The sequence below is a fragment of the Danio rerio genome, chromosome 24 (assembly GCF_049306965.1).
Source record: "Danio rerio strain Tuebingen ecotype United States chromosome 24, GRCz12tu, whole genome shotgun sequence".
Classification (NCBI taxonomy): Eukaryota; Metazoa; Chordata; class Actinopteri; order Cypriniformes; family Danionidae; genus Danio; species Danio rerio.
The window spans coordinates 1,147,150-1,170,000 of record NC_133199.1 but is presented as its reverse complement, the minus strand read 5'-3'; the positions used below and the strand labels follow the sequence as shown (position 1 = coordinate 1,170,000).

The window sequence follows — 22,851 nt, the reverse complement described above, 5'->3', positions numbered from 1 at the left end:
ATGCCCTCAATAACCTTGCTAGCTGTCAAATAAAGATCAGATTTAATAATTAATATTTTTTTATAATAATAATAATAATAATAATAATAGTTTTTTTGTTCTTTCATTAATTAATTTTTCTTTGGTTAGTCTCTATTTCAGAGGTCGCCACAGCGGAATGAACCACCAACTACTCCAACATATGTTTTACACAGTAGATACCTTTACAGCTGCAAACCATGGGAAACACCCATAAACACTCATTCACACACACACACACACACACACACACACACACACACACGCACACACTCATACACTATGGTCAATCAAGTTTAATCAATTCCCCTATAGCGCATGTGTTTGGACTGTGGGGGAAACCGGAGCACCCGGAGGAAACCCACACCAACACGGGGAGAGCATGCAAACTCCACACAGAAACACCAACTGACCCAGCCGAGACTCTAACCAGTGACCTTCTTGCTGTGAGGGCTCAGTTCTAACCACTGAGCCAGCATGACACCACAATAATATCATGCGTAATAACAGTAAACTCATAAGGATTCTTAACAAGAGGAACTTTTTCAAGACAATTTATTCTCTATTATTATAAGCCAGCCTTAAATACAGGTATCTTGTGAAATATCTAGTAAAATATTACGTACTGTCACAATGGCAAAGACAAAGTCAACTAGTTATTAGAAATTACTTATTAAAACTATTGAATTAAAAAAAAATCATTCATTCATTTTCCTTTGGCTTAGTCACTTATTCATCAGGGGTCGCCACAGCAGAATGAACCGACAACTATTCCAGCATATGTTTTACACAACGCATGCCCTTCCAGCTACAACCCAGTATTGGGAAACACCCATGCACACTCATTCTCACACACACACATTCACTACAGCCAGTTTAGTTAATCAATTCCCCTATAGCGCATGTGTTTGGACTGTGGGGGAAACCGGAGCTCCCGGAGGAAACCCACACCAACACGGGGAGAGCATGCAAACTCCACACAGAAACACCAACTGACCCAGCCAGGACTCGAACCAGTGACCTTCTTGCTGTGAGGCCACAGTGCTAACCACTGAGCCACTGGGCTGCCCTACTTTGGGAAATAGTTTTCAAAGAATGAAAGGGTTAATAATGCGTTTTCTCCAATCAGTTTGTGAGTGTATGATTAGCTTGGTATCTCTTCCAGCGGTCTGACCTTGTCGTGAACCGCCTGCAGTCTGCATCTGGAGCAGGAATGGCCAGATATGGCAGAAACAGGTTTAACATCTGCTCTTCAGCTCGGACCAAGCCTATGAAAGCAGAGCTTGTGCATTTCAAGCGGGAAACCACAGTCGAGTCTTTCAGCTGAAGCTATTCCCCAGTGATGGACAAAACAGGACTCGCTGTAGAGATCCGTCATTGGCTGATCTCTAAACGCCGTGACTTTTGTGTTACAGCACTGATGATAATGAACATCAGTTCATCAGTGTGTTCTCAACAGAGTCTCAGAGTCTGTTTCTACAAGTCGCCCCCTGCTGAGACAAATAATAGTGCAACGGCAAGGTATGAAACCATCTCGAAATCATGATTTGCCATCAGCGGAGGAGAGCTAGGCCGAAATTCACTCTCATTGTGTGGGATTTCCAGCCATTGTATAATCCTCTAACAGAAGAACTCTAGTTCTGTCCGCTTAGATATGCAATATAAACTCCATCATTCATCAGAGTATCGCAGACTATGTGGGCAGGTTACAGGCTGTAGTTTCATACCTAAGGTTTGGGTTCATGACAACCCCCTAACCCTACATCTGAGCAGTAATAACAGTGAGTCCTGCCTTAGCAAACAGCACTAAACACACACTCTCTGTGAAAGCCATCACCTGCGCATGCTGTGAGGAAACACAGCACTGAATGACAAAGCAGGGAAAAGAAGAAGTCAGCGCTCATTATTAAGAAACGCAGATGATGAAGGCGAGGGAAAGAGCTGCTTTTGGCACCATCAAACTTATTTTCCCGAGCTTCAAGCTGCTGTGAAAAATCTGTCGAGTCTTTTTGCTTGATCTACACTTGGATCCTGACCCAGTGCTTATTATATAACGACATTCTGATTATAAATATTCCCTGAGCAATGAGCAGAAATCCCTTACATATTGTTTGATAACAGACAAACAGCTGTTAGTATTGTTACGAACAAATCCTTCAACTGCTAAACTATGACTCGAAGCCATAGCCCGATCTCTAACACTGCTGTCCTTTCTGACAATATTAAAGTTAACTTCGGTCTTTCAAACGACTGCTCAATTATGAGCAAGGGTTATCTTATCCAGGACGTCTTACTGACCGCAGCCTTGACTTTTGTGTCTAACTAAGACTTGGCAACCTAGAGGTTTGATTACACCTGTCAATCCAACACAATCTCATGGCAATTTGTAACTTTTTCATTTTGTGGCTAATTCGTACAAATTCGTACGATCTAATTCGTACATTTTAGTACGATTTGCGTATCCCCCAATGACGGTTGGGTTTAGGGGTGGGGTTAGGTGCCACGCCTCCTTTTTAAAATCGTCCATTTTCTTACGTCTGAACTCGTACGAATTCGTACGAATTAGCCACTAAACTGCCAAAACGTAAAATAATTACGTTTTCTCGTGAGATCAGGCTGGTCAATCCTGGGGCTCCGATCACAGAGGAGGTCTCGGGATAATAGTTTAAAAGTCTCGCCGGTTCCCGTTCCTTCATTCCCTTCTTTTAAATCTGTTATCTAAGTTCTCTGGATCCACACCTACTTATGTTGCTATAATTTTCATCCCCAAACCAAACAATGACTTTCTAAGCAGCTTTTTAACACACATTACCACCCTCTCACAATATAATACAGTTTTAGGAGATTTTAATATTCAATATTAATAATATTAATAACTCTTACAAGAGATTTTACATCCTGTCTTGAGAGTTTTCGGACTTCAACAGCATGTCAATGTCCCCACATACTTTAGGCCCCGTTTACACTAAGGGGGTAACGTTTTGCTACGGTTCCACCATCCGTCCAAACTACAACAGAGTTTTCGAGCGCCGAAAACGGAGCATTTTGGAAACATTGGAGAGGCCATTTTCATTCTGAAAGGCTGCTGCTCCGTCTCAGAGTGGATGAGGGAAAACGGAGGCGGGGCTGCTGAGATTTGCTACCTGATTGGGGCTTTTGTGTCCTTATTCGTCAAGCCCCTATCACATGACTATAACACATGGCTTTAAAGCTACCGGAAGACAGTACTGTAAACAACAACATGGACACAGAAATGGGAGCGTTGTTTGCACTGTTGTCTGTTTTAGGTGTCATTGTGCAGTTATTCATTTGTTACGTTTAGTAAAAACTCGACCTCGTCGTCTGTCCACAAAAATACCTCTCTTGCTTTCTTTGCCATCGCGTTTAATGTTCAACCGGCGTTTGTTGACTAACAATACCAAATGCCGAGCGAGACGCATGCTTTCTGTTTATACTAGAACGCACATGCCCAGAGTGCGCGAGTGGTCACGTGATATACGTTTTTGGTGGCGTAGTGTGGACGGAGATATGTTCAGAGACGCTAGGTGAAACGCTAGTGTGGACCGGATCGTTTTTGATCTAAAACGCCGTTTTAAAACTAAAACGCACGAGTGTAAACGGGGCGTAAAGGACACATTCTCACCCATTGACCATATAATTTTACACTCCCTCTTTCCTCCACCAAACCTCCCTGTACCAAATCTCCTTCTGTCACATAACATATTGACAGGATTTTGTTCTGCAAGTATTGACTCCCTTCTTGAGACTACTAACCCTGGCTTTTGGACTTGTTGCTGGTAACAGTCTGGATGATCCTTTTCTTCTATGGTCCGGCGCACACAGCGTTCATTTCTTTCAAAAAAAACTCATCTGGCCACACGCTTCCACTGTCTGATGGTCCATCCCAGATACTTCCGAGCTCTGAGAAGTCAATGACATTTCTGGACACTGTTAACATAGGGCTTCTACTTAGCACAGTACAGATTTCACTGCCATTTGTAGATGTAACTACAGTAAATGTGACGACCCCTTGTGGTTGTTTGTTGTTGGCGTGTGGGCATCTGGTCGGAATCTGGTCATCTTTCGTCTTGGACCCGAGTTGGGCTAGCAACATGACTTTTGAATTAAGTAAATAAATGTATTTTTCTATCGCAATTGCACTCTCCTTCTCCTTATTTGTGGTGACCGGTTTAACAGGTGCTTGACAGGTTTGCCACAGTAGTCCTGAGCCCATGTGGTGATCTGGCTTGTGGATGGATGAGGATTCTTGATGCAGTGCCGCCTGAGGGATTGCAGATCACAGTTGTTTTTTTAATAAACATTTCAATAATTTTGTCATGTGTATATATTGGCAAGCTTGCGATTATGCGCCCATCTTTGCTCCTAAAGCATTAGACCATTTGTGGATGGTGCTTCTGTATCAAACCATAACCACCATCGCCTGTTGACATCCCCTGTTTCAGATCACATCATTACTTAACCTGTTTCCCTGATTACTGCTCTAAACTGCTCCTGTCACAACTGTTTTGGAGTGTGTTGTAGGTCTGAATGACAGGAAAGGATGTATATTTACAAATAAACTAAAGTTGACCAGACAAACATCAATATTTTGAGCTCATAATGTCTGCAATGAAATACAAGTCAGAGTAAATTTGGACAGCACTACTTTCTTTTTCTGTTTGCGTTCTCCATACTGTCCTAACTCTTTCTGATTTAGGGTTATATTTGACCAAAAAAATCTGTTAAGTTATTCTTCAGGGAGTCTGGTGATGAGTTAAAGCTCTGGAGCCAAGATGGAGGGCAGCTGGTGCTTCACTGCTGCCAGTAGCTTTAATGCAGCGTTCAGGAGCTTTACTGATGAATTCTTCCAGCAGGTCTTTCCACATGTGCGGATCGGCCAAATGAAAAGTGCTGCCGCTGGGCTGTGAGAAACACTCCACTGTTCTTTACTACGTTGACATTGGCAAAGACACGCCGTTTATTAAAAAATGAGGGAAGTGCATTGTCTGGGACATTAATGGTGAGTGTAGCTGCAATGATTGAAAATCTTTTCTACAGAAAGTGAAGTCATTAAAGGGATAGTCCACCCCATTTACTTTCATCAGGGATGTCCAAACTGGGTCCTGGAGGGCCGGTGTCGTGCATATTTTAGGTCCAACTCCAATTAAACACACCTGAAGCAGCTAATCAAGCTCTTTCTTGGTATACTAGAAACTTCCAGGCAGGTGTGTTAAAGGAAGTTGGAGCTAAACTATGAAGGACACCGGCCCTCCAGGAGCGAGTTTGGACACCCCTGACTTACATGAATATGAATTTCTGTTGAACACAAGACAAGATATTCTGAGGAAAGTGTTGGAAAAAGCTGTCATTGACATCCATAGTTAAAACAAAAAACACTATTAAAGTTAATGCATTCTTCAGTTTATCTTCCTTTGTGTCCAACAGAAGAAATAAAATCAAACAGGTTTGGAACAAGTGTAGGATTAGGAAATAAAAGGTCATAAAGGGATGGACATGGTCAGCAACAATACTCAGGTAGGCTGTGGCATTGACAAGATGCTCAATACAAGTGATACAAGGCAGGATGATCCATGCTTTTATGTTGTTGAGGCCAAATTGTGAGCCGAGCATCCGAATGTTTCAGCAGAAATGGAGACTCATCAGAGCAGCAACGTTTCTCCAATCTTCTATTGTCCAGTTTTGGTGAGTCTGTGTGAATTGTAGCCTCAGTTTCCTGTTCTTAGCTGACAGGAGCGGCACCCGGTGTGCTCTTCTGCTGCTGTAGCCCATCCGCCTCAATGTTGGCCGTGTTGTGTGTTCAGAGATGCTCTTCTGCAGAGCTCGGTTGTAACGAGTGCTTATTTGAGTTACTGTTGCTGGAACCAGTCTGGCCATTCTCCTCTGACCTCTGGCCTCAACAACAAGGCATTTGCGCCCACAGAACTGCCGCTCACTGGATATTTCCTCTTTGTCCGGCCATTTTGTGTAAACCCTGAAGATGGTTGTGCATGAAAATCCCAGTAGATCAGCAGTTTCTGAAATACTCAGACCAGCCCATCTGACTTAAGGAACCATGCCACGATCAAAGTCTCTTAAATCCTCTTTCTTCCCCATTCTGATGCTCACTTTGATCTGCAGCAGATCCTCTTGACCATGTCTACATGCCTAAATGCAGTGAGCTGCTGCCATGTTATTGGCTGATTATAAATTTGTTAATGAGCTGTACCTAATAAAGTGGCCGGTGGGCGTATATAATTTTTAGAGCGTAACTTTACCACCAACTATTAAATACCACTAAATTAACAACTAATTCCGTTAAGGTAAGAGGTTGCAAACTATTTATATGGGCTGAATTTAAACAAATTGAATCAACTTAATTTGTCTGTTTAAATTCAGCACATATTCTTTTTTTTGCAACCTCTTACCTCAAGGAAATGTAGTAAATCCAATGATTATTTTCAGTGTATGCATGGGCAGATGCAAGTGACCTTTCCACTGTGACATCTACTTCAAATCAGACGATGTGTTTTCCCTCCCCATCCGTATTTCCCCAGTCCAGCAGATCTGCTCAGTTTTACACCTAATCATTAGCTTAACACCTCCAGCACCATCCGATTTCCATCGCAGCACTACACTATCATTTATCCCACTGATATATAGACCGTTCCTGTGGAATCTTGAACTTGTTCCCTGAAGTAGACTGAAACTCACTGGCATCTCCTACAACATGTGCACAGCAGACTCGCACAAATCACATGCAAACACTGGTAATGGGCTGCGGGATGCTCTGGAAGGCCCCCTGGACTATATAGTTATGACAAGAAGCAAATTGCGGTGACTGCTGTAATGTGGCGGCGGTGCACATCTGGAGGGCTGACTGAATGAAGCAGAGGGATTGATGAGGTAATGCTGTGGGGTTTAACCAGAAAGAAAGCTGTGCTCCAACATTGCATGAACTCTTATCCCTCAAGCACATCGTAAAAAAACGGTTGTAGTTTAGGTACATCCAGGGGCGTAGCGGACATCTAAAAGTGTGGAGGACAGCTGTATGAAATCCAAAAGTTTACATTCTTAATCGTCTGTCTTTAAAAGTGAGGGGGACGTATTCCCCCCGGTTGCTACGCCCCTGGGTACATCGCTGTAAAAGCTGCGAGCTGAGAGGTGTTGAATTGTTGATTGTGAACGGGTTAGTAGAAGCCCTGGGGATCGACCCTAAAATTGGCTCCATCATCTTTGCATCATTACATTACAAACCACAGGAGAGGGACAATTCTCCAGCAGGATAGCGCTCCTTCTCATACTTCAGTCATACTTCAGCCTCCACGTTAAAGCTCATGAAAGCAAAGAAGGTCAAGGTGCATCAGGATTGGCCAGCCCAGTCACCAGATATGAACATTATTGAGCATGTCTGGGGGTAAGATGAAGGAGGAGGTGTTGAAGATGAACACAAAGAGTCTTGATGAACTCTGGGAGTCCTGCTGAACTCTTTCTTTGCCATTCCAGATGACTTTATTAATCAGTGATTTGAGTCATTGCAGAGATGTATGGATATTTGATGCTGATCATATTTTATTGTGCTCAAATAAGCGTCATCTAGAGGCCTTTGTCTTTCATATGAGCCACTTCTGATACCAAATGATCAACTAGAAGTCCAGTTATTATTTGCTGTTGGATTTTTAACAAGTCATTTAACAGGTTAGTGTAAGTTTGATGTTGTTGGCTAAAATAAATAGGTAATCGTCGCAAGTTCTGCATGCATAATGTGGCCTGCCCTACCCAATAACATGTTAGTATGTGATATTCTGTGAGGTTTAGCCTTTGCACTTGTCAGTGTCGCTCTGGGGAAATAAAAACAGCTCAGTCACGCGTCTGAATCTGCAACACCTGCAGCCAATCACAATCAAATTAAAGAAAGTACAAGCGAGCCGGAATAGTGAGCTAATATTCCTTTATAGTGTAGTAGATGTTTTGCCAATGACCGCTATTTGTTGGAAGTGTGAAATGGGATTTTTTTTTTCAATCTTCTGGCTTTCATGTCACGTCTCAGCACCGATGTTGAGCGTGTTTCTGTGGGTCCATCAGTCAGTATATGAGCTCATTCTCCTGCAGCTCCAGAGCGATTATTCACATGTCGTTTATTCACCCGTGCACATGAAGACGTTTAATCAGCTCAACAAAACTCCGTAATTGAGCTCTCCTTTACTGGCTTATGTAAACATGACTGAAACCTCAATATCTGTTTTCCATCAGCCACAGCGAACATGTTTGGAGTGTTTGAATTATGACACTGAGTTTATTAGGGTCAAGGACTCATCTTAAGAATGAACACAATGCTGAATAGGGGTGTAGCGCTGCACATGTTACTGCAATTAATTGACTTTACATAAAAATCTGAGAAAACTTGTTGCTTTTAAAGCGATTAGTTGACTTTACCTGAGTAAACCTGTTGCTTTTAAAGCGATTAGTTGACTTTACCTGAGTAATCTTGTTGCTATTTAAGCGATTAGTTGACTTTACCTGAGTAATCTTGTTGCTTTTAAAGCGATTAGTTGACTTTACCTGAGTAATCTTGTAGCTTTTAAAGCGATTAGTTGACTTTACCTGAGTAAACTTGTTGCTTTTAAAGCGATTAGTTGACTTTACCTGAGTAATCTTGTTGCTATTTAAGCGATTAGTTGACTTTACCTGAGTAATCTTGTTGCTTTTAAAGCGATTAGTTGACTTTACCTGAGTAATTTTGTTGCTTTTAAAGCGATTAGTTGACTTTACCTGAGTAAACTTGTTGCTATTTAAGCGATTAGTTGACTTTACCTGAGTAATCTTGTTGCTTTTAAAGCGATTAGTTGACTTTACCTGAGTAATCTTGTTGCTATTTAAGCGATTAGTTGACTTTACCTGAGTAATCTTGTTGCTTTTAAAGCGATTAATTGACTTTACCTGAGTAAACCTGTTGCTTTTAAAGCGATTAGTTGACTTTACCTGAGTAATCTTGTTGCTTTTAAAGCGATTAGTTGACTTTACCTGAGTAATCTTGTTGCTTTTAAAGCGATTAGTTGACTTTACCTGAGTAATCTTGTTGCTTTTAAAGCGATTAGTTGACTTTACCTGAGTAATCTTGTTGCTATTTAAGCGATTAGTTGACTTTACCTGAGTAATCTTGTTGCTTTTAAAGCGATTAATTGACTTTACCTGAGTAAACCTGTTGCTTTTAAAGCGATTAGTTGACTTTACCTGAGTAATCTTGTTGCTATTTAAGCGATTAGTTGACTTTACCTGAGTAATCTTGTTGCTTTTAAAGCGATTAATTGACTTTACCTGAGTAATCTTGTTGCTTTTAAAGCGATTAGTTGACTTTACCTGAGTAATCTTGTTGCTTTTAAAGCGATTAGTTGACTTTACCTGAGTAAACTTGTTGCTTTTAAAGCGATTAGTTGACTTTACCTGAATAATCTTGTTGCTTTTAAAGCGATTAGTTGACTTTACCCGAGTAATCATGTTGCTTTTAAAGCGATTAGTTGACTTTACCTGAGTAAACTTGTTGCTTTTAAAGCGATTAGTTGACTTTAATCTTGTGACTTTTAAAGAGATTAGTTGACTACATAAAAATCTGAGAAAATTTGTAGCTTTTAAAGTGATTAGTTGGCTTTACCTAAAAAAACGAGTAAAACTGTAGCTTTTAAAGCCATTAGTTGACTTTATTTAAAAAAACATAAACAAACCCTTTAACTTATAAAATGATTTATTGACTTTATTTCGACTGACTGACTGGCTTTATTACTTTTAAGCCAGTAGGAAGAAACAAGTGATTCCTTTTATGAATAAATCATGGAATCATTAACAATTGATTCAAAACCACAGATTTCTCCAGCAATGGAATAAGTGACCGTCTCTGTGAGTGAGTCATTGAATGATTCACTCAATTAGCTCAAAATGACAAAACATATTGATTTATGGTTTATTCTGGAGTTTGGAAGCATTTTCATTGGCAGATAGAGACAAAGTGGCTAACCACTATTGATGACTGAGCTCATGTACAAAGGCATCTCATAGTGGTGCTGGTGTAAATGTGTAAAATACTCAAAACAGTGGCAGAAATTCCTCTTGTCACACACACTAATAAAGAGATGTGTTTTCAACAGTGTGAGCTCTGTGTCCTTTTTATAGTCTTGTTTTATTTGTATATGTTTATATGTCCTTTAATTGGTTATTTTAGATGTCATTGGCCTGTAGTGTCTGTTTTAGACTGCATCACTCTGTCACAGAGCCCATGCAGGATGCATAATTTTAAATTAAAACCTTTGAAGTCCTTTTAAGACCATTATCTTGATGATTCGTAGCTGTAATACAGCAAATTATATTTGAACTCATAAAAAAACAACTGCTGCAAATAATAATTAAAAAATGTTGCATTTTAATGGGGCTACTTGTGCTGAAGTAATCAGGGATCCAAAATTCTATGATGTAAAGTCCTTTTTTGACAAACTACAATGCATATATTTTGTGCAAAGGCTTTTAGTGGCAGTGCACTTTACTCTTCGTTTGCTTTTGAAAACACAATTGGTTGGGTTTAGGGTCAGTGGTTCTCTATCTTAGGGGTTCCCAAACCTTTCAGCTCACAACCCCCAAAATAACAATGTCATTGACCTGAGACCCTTGATATCCTCTGAGGTAGTTATAAATATACCCAGCTTGCACACAACGGCACACACATACCAATAGGCCCAAGTCTAGTCATTGTTTAATTTTGTAGAACGGCACTTTGAGATTATTCTGTGTTTGTAAATCTCAGTGGGGACTTTCAATGACATGATTATGTTTATACTATACTGTATATTCTCTCCCCTACCACTAAATCCAAGCTCACAAGAAACAATCTGCATGTTTACATTTACAAAATACCTCTTTCTTTTTTTATTTCTGTGTACTTAATTTTTTACAGTACTAGATATTTTGCAAGATACTAGTATTCAACATAAAGTCATATCAAAAGGCTTAACTAAAGTTAAAAATAGGTAACACTTGGAAAAAAGTTTCCTTCCATTATTAAACATCACTTGGAAAATAATCTCCATGATCAGTCTCCATGTTCAGTTGTAGGCGTTGTTTATTTTTAATGTACGTGAGCGCTGTAAAGGTGTCAGAAAGTTAAACCTTGTGCCATAAAATCCATTTGCTGCATCTGATGCTATTGCTGTGTCTTTAATATAACGGAATCTCCCCAGTGGTCGCATGTTGTAAATATTTACTACTATTTTTGTCAACTGTAGATCATGGATAAATATGCTAATTCTAATAGTTCAGCAAAAAAACATTCGATTTTTGGAAATCCCCAAGTGCCCCCTCCTTTATTGTCCCGCGAACCCCACTTTGGCAACCCCTGCTCCAGCTGATCTGTACAAGTGCCACCTTCTCATGGACATGAACAAAAAAAAAAGACCTGCATCTGAAATGTACAACTAAATATACCCTACATAGCATTTCAGATTGTTGACAGCGCCCTCTAGTGGACTTGATATCTGATACGTGCAACGAAACATGACCGGAGCAATGCACTTTACATAAAAATGTAGGCTGAGGCATGTATTTCCAATGAGACTGAACTGAATATAAAGGAAACATGACAGATAAGTGGACATCTGCATAAACCACACACTCCAGCATGCCAGGTTTAACTTCTGACTTGAGTATTGTAGTTTAATGCACAGCTGAATAAATCTTCCTCCCTCTTCAGTGAAGCTGGAAGTGTTTGGCAGTGCGATCGCTCTGAATGGGAGAAGCTGATTAATAGGTTTGACTAAGTGTCCAATCCGCTGTTATTTAGTGCTCGGCTTCAGTAATCACTTCTGTCACTTGGCCTTAAAGTTAAAACTCCATTACTCCTCAGTGCAGGTCTCAGAGGCCCAGTACAGCACATTTACCCTAATATCTGAACAGGAGACGATCAACACGGACACACACAGACTTGTTCTTATATCCAAGTGTGGACTCTCAGATGTAATGATGTTTATAGTGTTCAGATACTGTTTATACTCTCTTCCTACCACTAAACCCAATCTCACAAGAAACAATCTGCATTTTTACATTATTAAAATACCTCATTATGTATGATTTATATACATGTTTGCCCACAGGTGCCCACGAGTCTGTGCATTCTGGTTTAAGTCCCCAGTGGGATATAAAAACGAGTACACGCACAAACACATTTCGCAATCCTGCACGATGTGAAGCTGAAGATGTTAGTAAAATGGATTAAAATTGGAGCTGGTCTGACTTCATGTCTCAGGCAGCAGAAGTGTGGACGCTCCCGCTGGGAAATCTCCCATGCATTTGTTTGAGGAAAGGGAAAGTCCATTTATTTGAGATACTGAAGGGAAAATCCCAGTATTGAAGATTTACACGTTACTCCCTGTGAGAAGTGCTGATTGTGATCTATTAGGCTTGTGATGAACTATACAGAAGCTCCATACAGAGTATAATCAGATGTGTGTAAGGCTTAAAAACTGGATGGAAACAATAAGAGGGGAAAGAATATATATAAACACACACACACACACACGCACATGCAATGACTTAACATACTAATTCTATAGAATACACTAAAATTGCAACACCGTTTTATATATATATACATATATATATATATATATATATATATATATATATATATATATATATATATATATATATACATATATATATACATATATATATATATACATATATATATATATATATATATATATATATATATATATATATACTTGTTTATATTTGTTTATTTATTTATTCATTTTCACATTTATTTTTATATGTATTCATTTTGTTTATTTATTTTTTATATTTATTTATATTTATTTATTTATTTTTACATTTATTTATTTCATATTTATTTATTTTCATTTTAATTTATAATTGTTTATTTATTTTTATATTTATTTGTTAATTTTTACAATTATTTTTTTATTTTTGTATTTTATTCATTTTTTATTTTTTATTTATTTATTCATTTTTTTCATTTATTTATTTATTTTTATATTTATTTATTTTTTATATTTATATTTATTTATGCATTTTTACATTTATTATATTTTATATTATTTTTATATTTATTTATTCATTATATATTTTTTATTTATTCATTTTTACAATTATATTTATTTATGCATTTTTACATTTTTATTTTTATATTTATTTTTTATTTTTATATTTATTTATTCATTTTATATTTTTATTTATTCATTTTTACAATTATATTTATTTATGCATTTTTACATTTTTATTTTTATATTTATTTATTCATTTTTATATTTATTTATTCATTTTTACATTTATTTATTTCATATTTATTTATACATTTTGTAATTTATTTATTCATATTGATTAATTAATGTATCTATTTATTTATATTTATTTATTCATTTTTACATTTATTTATTTATTTCATATTTATTTATTCATTTTGTAATTTATTTATTTATTCATATTTATTAATTAATTAATTAAATTTTGTATTTATTTATTTATTTATTCTACCTTAAAGTTGAATCAAATGAACTTTTCTAGCCATCTGAACTTAAATCAGTCAAACTGACTGAAAATAGGATCTCCTAAAAGCAAGAAGGTTGTTGGTTTGAGTCCCAGCTGGGTCAGTTGGCATTTCAATGTGGAGTTTGCATGTTCTCCCCGTGTTGGCATGGGTTTCCTCCATGTGCTCCGGTTTCCTTCATAGGACAAACACATGCGCTATAGGGGAATTGATGAAATAATTTGCTGTAGTTTATGAGTGTGTGTGTATGGGTGTTTCCCAGTAATGGGTTGCTGCTGGAAGGGCATCTGCTCTGTAAAGCATATGCTGGAATAGTTGGCGGATCATTCCACTGTGGCAACCCCTGATAAATAAGGGAGTAAACTAAAAAGAAAATTAATGAATGAACTTCCCCAATACTGTTGTGCTTTGCTAAGCCATATACTGCTATTTTTAAAGTTGGGGAGGAAATTTTCTTTTCTGAAATGTATGTTTACCCAGCACATTAAGCTCTTTAAAAGCAAAAAAAAAATGAATGCATGTCTTTGTAAGAGGTAAAACTATGTGCGAGCTGTTGATTTATTCACGGCTCAGCTCCTCTGTGACTGAGTGGCACCACAAACACAGTTAATAATCCTGGTGCGCTAACAGCTCCGCTCTCATCATCTGTTATTGGTCCTTGAACAATCTGTAGTCAAACCACACCTCAAACACGAGTTCAGCCAAAGAAAACCACCCAGCGACCACCATTCCTAGCTTATAGTGTATATTTTGAACCACGTCCCAAATGAGGAATGTGAACTTTGTGAGCATTTGAGCTGCTTTTAGTGTTCATGAAACTCTCTCTCATATTGAAGAATCATTTATAAGCTAAATCGAACTCCTCATAAGCCGTCTGTGTTGCTTCTGTCTTGAAAAAAGAGAGCAGATTCCTCTTAAACAGGAGCTAAAATCACTTTTAAGTTTGTCAGCAGTGTGGATATATCCAGCTTCTAATGGTAAACATTTATAATTGTGTTTGTTATATTCAGGCATGATATAAACAGAAACACTTTGATTGACATTCTCCCTTTGTACGTGTCATCAGGAGGAAAGCCCCGCCCACTAGTGACAATCTGTAACTCATTAGCATAATCAGCAGCCCTGAGTGAGAAGCAGTATCTGGATTATTTGTGTTCTTCAAATGATCCTGGCTAATTTATAAGCATATTTAAAAGTATATTAGTGCCATGCTAGTTAATCTAGCCTTCACCACTTCAGATATCACAACTTCATCTTCGTTCTGTGATATTAAACAATGTTTCATCACAAAAAAAATGTAAACACTAAACTAGTGTTGAGATTAATTTAGAGTTAAAGTATGTCAGTAATGACAATGAGCATGACTGTTTATTTATATAGGCTTATTTCATGCGGCCGCCATTTTTAAAAGTGAAATCGAGTAAATCGAATAAACAAGGATATTGGACCTCATTTTCAGCTACGTCACGGGAAATGGCACTAGTTAGCTAACGGTTTGTTCCCAAACACAAGTTTTAGATGTTATTTATCAACTTAAATTACTGAACTGATTCTTTCACTATATTAGGCTTGCCACGATACTGAATTTCACTACTGATTTTTATTTAATAGGCCAATTTTCTGTTAACCCATAATCTCGCACTGGGTTACATATAGGGTGAAGAAGTTAAGCGTCCCCAGCGTGTTTACCTGGTGCCATGTTAGATTTATATATATATATATATATATATATATATATATATATATATATATATATATATATATATATATATATATATATATATGAGCAATATCACACGAGTAGCAATGCGGTATGGCTGTATATTGGCACTGGTGGGAGGCGTGCGTTGTGCCCCCACCAGTGCCGAAATATATAGCCATATCGCACTGCGACTCGTGTGATATTGCGTTTATACAACAGTTTGACGGCATAATTGTGTATATAAAAACAAAATCAAACATGGAGAGTCTGAAAAACCCTTTTGTATGAGTAACTACTTTCTTCCGCCTTGGATTTAAATCATAAGCTGACAGTTAAACAGCTGAGCGTGCATCTTTTAAACTTTAGATCTGTAGTGTCTGCTTTCTGCTGGCTGTATGTGGGCGGATTAATACACAAAGGGTAAAGAGGCTGTACGGGTGCTGATATTACTTAAATATATCACGGCTACCAGCCAATCAGATTCAAGAACCAGACAGAACTGTACTATATATATATATATATATATATATACTTTACATGGTGTCTGTGGGGTCTTAAAATGTCTAAATTTTAAAAATGTAGTCCTTTAAAAAGTCTTAAATTTACTGAAATCTTGTCTTGTGCGTCTTAAATCATTTGAAACAGGTCTTACATTTTTCTTTATGTGAAGCTACCCAGTAGATCCAACACACATCCAATCGCCAACCATACATCTCAATTAATCTCTCAGCAAAACCACATTCATAACTAATATTATAACAGTCGGCTAGTTTTTGAAAGTAATGTTGAAAATATATATATACAACTCTGGTCTGCTTGTTTGACACATTATTTTAAATATGTGGCTAAACAAATCACTCATAAGAATTAGTTTTTTTGATGGGGCAAGTACATTTTATGCTGGTGTGTTATTAAAATAAAACTCTTGGGGTTTAGCCCTGAAATTTAATTCTTCATGATCTTAAAGTCGTTTTGAAAAGTCTTAAATTTGGCTTGGTGAAACCTGCAGAAGCCCTGCTTTAAGATGAATAAGCAGTGTCTTTCACGCTCCCCCAAGCAAACTGTTTTCCGTATAATGTGGAGATATTCGAGCGTTATCTCTGGTAGGCTTGAAGCGGTTTTATTAGCATCATGATGTTCTCTGAAATAAACTCTGGAATATCCCCTGAAGTTTAGATGTGCGAGGGTGGTCCATCTCCTGTTCCCTTTTCCAGATGCGGCAGAGATTGTGGAAAGCAGAGCGAGACTACAGAAAGCAGAGCGAGACTGCAGGTGTCCCAAATCTGAGTTCCATAGCAAACCTCTGAATATGAAGCTTAGAGAACCGACCAGCATCATCTGTCATGTGAAGATCTGCACAATTATGCATCAGGAGGCCAGAATCTATGAATGATGGCAGGATGGTTGGCAGAGGGCGTTCTTTGCAATTTTGTATGGTTTGGTTTGGGCATTTTTTGGTTTGGTTTAAGACTTTCCCATGCTTGGGAAACACAGTCCTTATTAAATGGAGGAGAAAGACACTGGATGCTCCCTGTTAATGCTAAATGCACATATACAATGTATGATATAGCATTTAATAAAATATTAGAACCAATATACAGTTAAAGTCAAAATGATTCCCAAATGATGTTGACCAGATTCAGGAATTTTACCCTAATTAACCTAGTTAAGGCTTTAAACTGACTGCTAGCATCTTGAAGACTATCTAGTCTAATATTATGTGCGGTCATCATGGCAAAGAGAAAAGAGATCAGTTATGAGAGATAAGTTATTTAAACATTTATGTGCAGAAATGTGCTGAAAAAAAAACTTCTCAAACAGAATTTGGGTCAAAAATATGCAGCAGCAAATAATTCTGACCTCAACTGTGTTTATGTACACTCACCGGCCACTTTATTAGGTACACCTGTCCAATGGCTCATTACGCAAACTTCTAATCAGCCAATCACATGGCAGCAGCTCACTGCATTTAGGCATGTAGACATGGTCAAGAGGATCTGCTGCAGGTCAAAGTGAGCATCAGAATGGGGAAGAAAGGGGATTTAAGAGACTTTGAACGTGGCATGGTTGTTGCTGCCAGACGGGCTGCTCTGAGTATTTCAGAAACTGCTGATCTACTGGGATTTTCACGCACAACCATTTCTAGGGTTTACAGAGAATGCTCCGACAAAGAGGAAATATCCAGTGAGCGGCAGTTCTGTGGGCGCAAATGCCTTGTTGATGAGGCCAGAGGTCAGAGGAGAATGGCCAGACTGGTTCCAGCAACAGTAACTCAAATAAGCACTCGTTACAACCGAGCTCTGCAGAAGAGCATCTCTGAACACACAACACGTCCAACCTTGAGGCGGATGGGCTACAGCAGCAGAAGAGCACACCGGGTGCCGCTCCTGTCAGCTAAGAACAGGAAACTGAGGCTACAATTCACACAGACTCACCAAAACTGGACAATAGAAGATTGGAGAAACGTTGCTGCTCTGATGAGTCTCCATTTCTGCTGACACATTCGGATGCTCGGCTCACAATTTGGCCTCAACATCATGAAAGCATGGATCATCCTGCCTTGTATCAGCGGTTCAGGCTGGTGGTGGTGGTGTAATGGTGTGGGGGAGATTTTCTTTGGGTCCATTAGTACCAATTGAGCATCAACGCCACAGCCTACCTGAGTATTGCTGCTGACCATGTCCATCCCTTTATGAGCACAGCGTCTCCATCTTCTGATGGCTACTTCCAGCAGGATAACGAAGCATGTCGTAAAGCTCAATCATCTCAGACTGGTGAACATCATGATAAGTTCACTTTACTCAAATGGCCTCCACAGTCACCAGAGCTCAATCCAATAGAGCAGCTTTGGGATGTGGTGGAACGGGAGATTGGCATCATAGATGTGCAGCCGACAAATCTGCAGCAACTGTGTGATGCTCTCATGTCAATATGGAGCAAAATCTCTGAGGAACATTTCCAGTAGCTTGTTCAATCTCTGCCACCAAGGATTAAATCAGCTCTAAAGGCATAGGGGGGTCCAACCCGGTTCTAGCAAGGTGTACCTAATAAAGTGGCCAGTGAGTGTATATCAATAATTCATACATCTTTAAGTTGGTGAACTGTAGCTCCAGTTCAAATAAAGCATTGCTATAACTTTCCGCTGTGGGTAAAGTTCTGAAATCTTGCTCTTTGCATGTATTTGATTATGTTGTGATTTCTTCAAACGCTGGGTTGGTTCCTCCATTTCTATTTATTTGCCTTCCCATTGTGGCATTTCTGTAAGTGCAAGTGTTAATTTTGAAGCTTGTATTACCACAGGATCATGTGTAAATATAATGCAATCACATGATTTATGTGGATTATGTCAGTAGTAAAACCCATAAATGTAAGTCCTGTCTCAATTAATGAAGACTTATGGGCTTTCTTTAAACACCACATCTATAAATACGGTCAGCTGCCTCTGTAATGTACACATATGTGATTTCCCGGTCACAGCGCCAGACGTCTGTCAGTCCCACAGGCGTTGTGTGTGTGTTTGTGGTGTGTTCATACTTGGAGATAGTACACATGACTGTGGTGTGACGTTCCCTGACTGACAATATGAGGAATCCTGACTGTTCAGACACACTCGCATGTGTTTGTTATCCTGTGGGAACGCCGTCCCACACAAGTGGACTTCATCCTTCCCTGAAGGCATAAATATAGAGGGATTCAAGGGCTTTGTTTTGTTTGTGTGTGTGTGTGTGTGAGAGTACTGTTCATAAAAATAAATCACTCTGATTTCATTCTGAACAGTGAGAGTTTGTGGATTTACCAAAGACGAGCTGACTGGAAATATCGGCTGTTAAATTAACTAAAATTGTGACTAAAATGCAGGATATTTATTTTAAAAATGCCTTTAATGTTAAGTGTTTAAACAAATAAACTGTAAATATATACCATAAAGGCTTTTAAAACACATGAGGGGAAGTAAACAGTGTGTAAATGTACATTTTTCCCTTTAAAGATCAAATCCAGGCTCTTAATTAATTGATTTGAAGCTGTATTTCGTGGTCTGATGTTTGGATCTGGCCTCATTAATGCTGGGCGTTGCTGAGTGAAATATCTGTGGATGTTCACTGTTCCACCTGCCCGAGCCAACTAAACTATGATACGACTATAACTACGACTGCGACCGTAATCACAGGTCACACTCAATTAGCACCTGGCTCGCTCTCTTTCTCTCACACACACACATGCCAGATGCTCCGTTTTGAGGACAATATGGAGTTGGAGCTGACTCGACTGGCGTGATGCCTGAATAGGGTGTGTAACTCAATATAACGAGACCCGTGCCAACCTGGAAAACTGCCTGGCAGAGCTGGAGCTGCCCGAACACACACACTAAACATTCATTCACTTTCTTTTCAGCTTAGTCCCTTTATTAATCAGGGGTCGCCACAGCGGAATGAACCGCCAACTTATCCAGCATATGTTTTATGCAGATGATGCCCTTCCAGCTGCAACCCAGCACTGGAAAACACCCATACACACGTATTCGTTACGAACAATTTAGCTCACCCAATTCACCTATACATGTGTTTGGAGCACCTGGAGGAAACCCACGCCAACACGGAGAGAACATGCAAACTCTACACAGAAACACCAACTGACCCAGCCGAGGCTCAAACCAGCGACCTTCTTGCTGTGAGGGGAACGTGCTACCCACTGCTATTGTTTTATAATCCATAATTACAACAATCCGTTGTGTGCCTTTCCATTCTGGCTAACCATTTGACCCCAGTTATTATATTTATGAGCGCATGTTTAAACAAAAGTGTTCATTTATTGGTTCCATTGCCTTTTCGGTTTCATTGCCGTAATTCTTGTGTACAGAAAGCTTGTAAATATTTTCTCAGTGTATTTGGCATGGAGTCCTGCAGTTCTGGGTGCTGAGAACTGAGCTAAACCTTCACCCCTCCGCCAAACACATGCGTATGTTGAGGAAACATTTGGGCAACGTGTTTGTTTTCATCTGGACTGTGCACAATGCATTCGACTGAAATATAAAAATCCGACAGCGCCAGATTTGTCATCTGAAATGTACCCAGAGCAACACATTTCATATTTTGATCAATTGTAGAGAGCTCCCTCTAGTGGGTTTGTCATCTGTAATGATTACAAAAGTATTTAACGATTCGCAAAAACATACACTGAGGCACGACTTTCCAATGAGCGTGTGCTGGGAGTCTGTCTGTTGGGGGTCCCAATAGATTGCAGTACATGAGAATCTATAATGCATGCGCCAAGCGAAGCTCGCATAGGGATTAACAGATTTACTGTCTTGCTGTTTTTACAGTCGAGTGCAGGAGATGCAGTGAGTAACATCCACACCGCTCTAATATAGAAACATCTCGATGATGTTTTCCTAATTTCTAGAGACCCTCTAAGAAAAACAGCCACACACGCGGCGGCCCTGCAGCTAATTTTCAGATATGAACCTGCCCCGCGGATTTATTTTTCCTCTCAGCTCCCTCACAAGACAAACGGCCCACACACTAGTTCTGATGGGAACGCAGAGTTTGTTTTCAAGTTTCAGGTTATCCTCTGAGCACAGACTCTGCTCCGAAATATTAGGCAATTCATAAAGAGAAAGATAGATGAAGAAAGAGGAGCATCTCCTGCAACACTGTCAACAATACCACAACATTAGAGCAGCTCTCAGACATTTACACCACATTTTACACCTCTTACACTGATAAATTAAGGCTTGAGAGAGAACTTCAGTCTGATATCAACAGCAGCCAAGTCATAAACACAGAGAGTCAGCCAGTGGACAACACCAGTCAGAGACATTAACAAACCATCTGAACCAATGTACAGTAGTCTATTGTATTTATTATTTAATAGAAAGGCACGTAACCATTACAAATGAAGTCAGATGTTAACGTGACTAAACTGTTCCTCTTTTAGATGAGTTAGGATGATCAAATGTGTTTCTGTTCTGCTTAACAGCAGAATAATGAGAGATATGTGTTGAGAAATTGTTTTAACTCTTCTTGAAAGTCAAGTTTACACACAGTAAGATTATTCTGGCACTGAAAAAGCTCAGATGATGATGTCAGGCTTTTGGAAGTTTCTGATTGGCTGATTGACAACATTTGAGTTAATGTGAGGCACAACTGTAGAATAGTATTGAAGGAAAAGCTCAAACACACTGCTTCCCTGTGTGACAACATGGGAAAATCAACAAGCCAGAATCAACAACAAAGCCAGATTAACATTAGCTGAATGACACTGGTAAAATAAGAGTAATGTTTGGAGACATGTCCTGTGCTCTGATGGAGCTAAGATTGAACTGTTTGGCCATTATGACCAGTGTTACATCTGGAGGACAAAGGGGAAAGCGCACAAGCCTAGAACACCATCCCAACTGTGCAGTATGGGGGCAGCAGCATCATGTTGTGGGGCTGTTCTGCTGCAGGAGGGACTGGTCCACTTCACAGCATAGATGGCATCATGAAGACAGAACAATATGGAGAAATACTGAAGCAACATCTCAACACATCAGCCAGGACATTACAACTTGGCCACAAATGGCTCTTCCAGACAGACCATGAGCCTAAGCACACTGGCAAATTAGTCAAATGTGCTTTAAGGACAACAGAGTGAATGTTTTGGAGTGGCCATCACAAAGCCCTGATCTCAATCCTATAGAGAATGTGTGGGCAGACCTGAAAAAGCTTGTGCGAGCAAGACAGCCAACAAATCTGACTCAGTTACAGCAATTCTGTCAGGAGGAATGGACCAAAACTCCTGCAAACTATTGTGAGAAGCTTGTGGAAGGACACCCAAAACACTTGACCAAAGTTAAACAGTTTAAAAGCAAAGCTAAACAATACCAAGGAAATGTGTGACAACTTTCGACTGTCTAGAAATTAATCAACAATTTCTCTCATTATTCTGTCATTTAGCAAATGTAAATCTTTTATGTAATCCTAACAGACCTAAAGCAGTAAACATTTAGTTTGATTTACCATCAGACATTTAAAAAATGGTTCTGTTTCGTATTTTAGAGTGTATGTACACTTCTGCTTTCAACTGTAGGCACATCACTTTATGATTCTATTCATTATTTATGTATTCTGCAATGCTTTGGCAATCTTGAAATAGCAGATATAACAATTCCCGGGCTCCTAAAGAAAAGCGAATATATGTAAGAATTGTGATAGATCAAATAGAGGATGGGGCACACTTTCTTATTTTCAGCCCCAAATACAAAACAACACAAGAAATACTTTCCCCAGATTTAAAATATGAAATAATTCCTTCTTTAATTTAAATGACTCTGACAAACTCAGAATATTACATATTCTATACATATCTAATGCTATACAAAATGTCATGCCCTTAAAGCAAACTGAACTTGAACTGAGAGAGAGAGAGAGAGAGAGAGAGAGAGAGAGAGAAGCAGATATTTTGGCTCATAATGAAGAGCAGATGGTTTACCTTCACTGGTCGCCGCATTCTTGTGAGATTTGCTGGGTGTGTGTTCAGTGCTGGAGCTCACGTCAGACGATATACTGGAGCTGCCTTTGCCTAGATCACAAGACAACAGACCTTT

The 22,851-nt window shown here is 39.0% G+C and overlaps 1 protein-coding gene and 1 long non-coding RNA gene across 3 annotated transcripts in view; one reads left to right on the top strand and one right to left on the bottom strand.

Annotated features, from left to right (window-relative positions):
• Positions 1-22,851, top strand: part of si:dkey-192l18.12 — a 79,545-nt gene that overhangs the window by 27,799 nt on the left and 28,895 nt on the right. The gene's annotated exons all lie outside the window — the stretch shown is intronic.
• si:dkey-192l18.9 overlaps positions 1-22,851 on the bottom strand; it is a 61,836-nt gene that overhangs the window by 26,140 nt on the left and 12,845 nt on the right. For both annotated transcript variants that reach the window (XR_012399643.1, XM_001344819.7), the window contains exon 2: positions 22,737-22,826. Coding sequence is in view for 1 of the 2 variants with exons in the window: in XM_001344819.7 (XP_001344855.1) it covers positions 22,737-22,826 (90 nt within the window). In the remaining variant the exon portion in view is untranslated. The remainder of the gene's footprint in view (positions 1-22,736; positions 22,827-22,851) is intronic.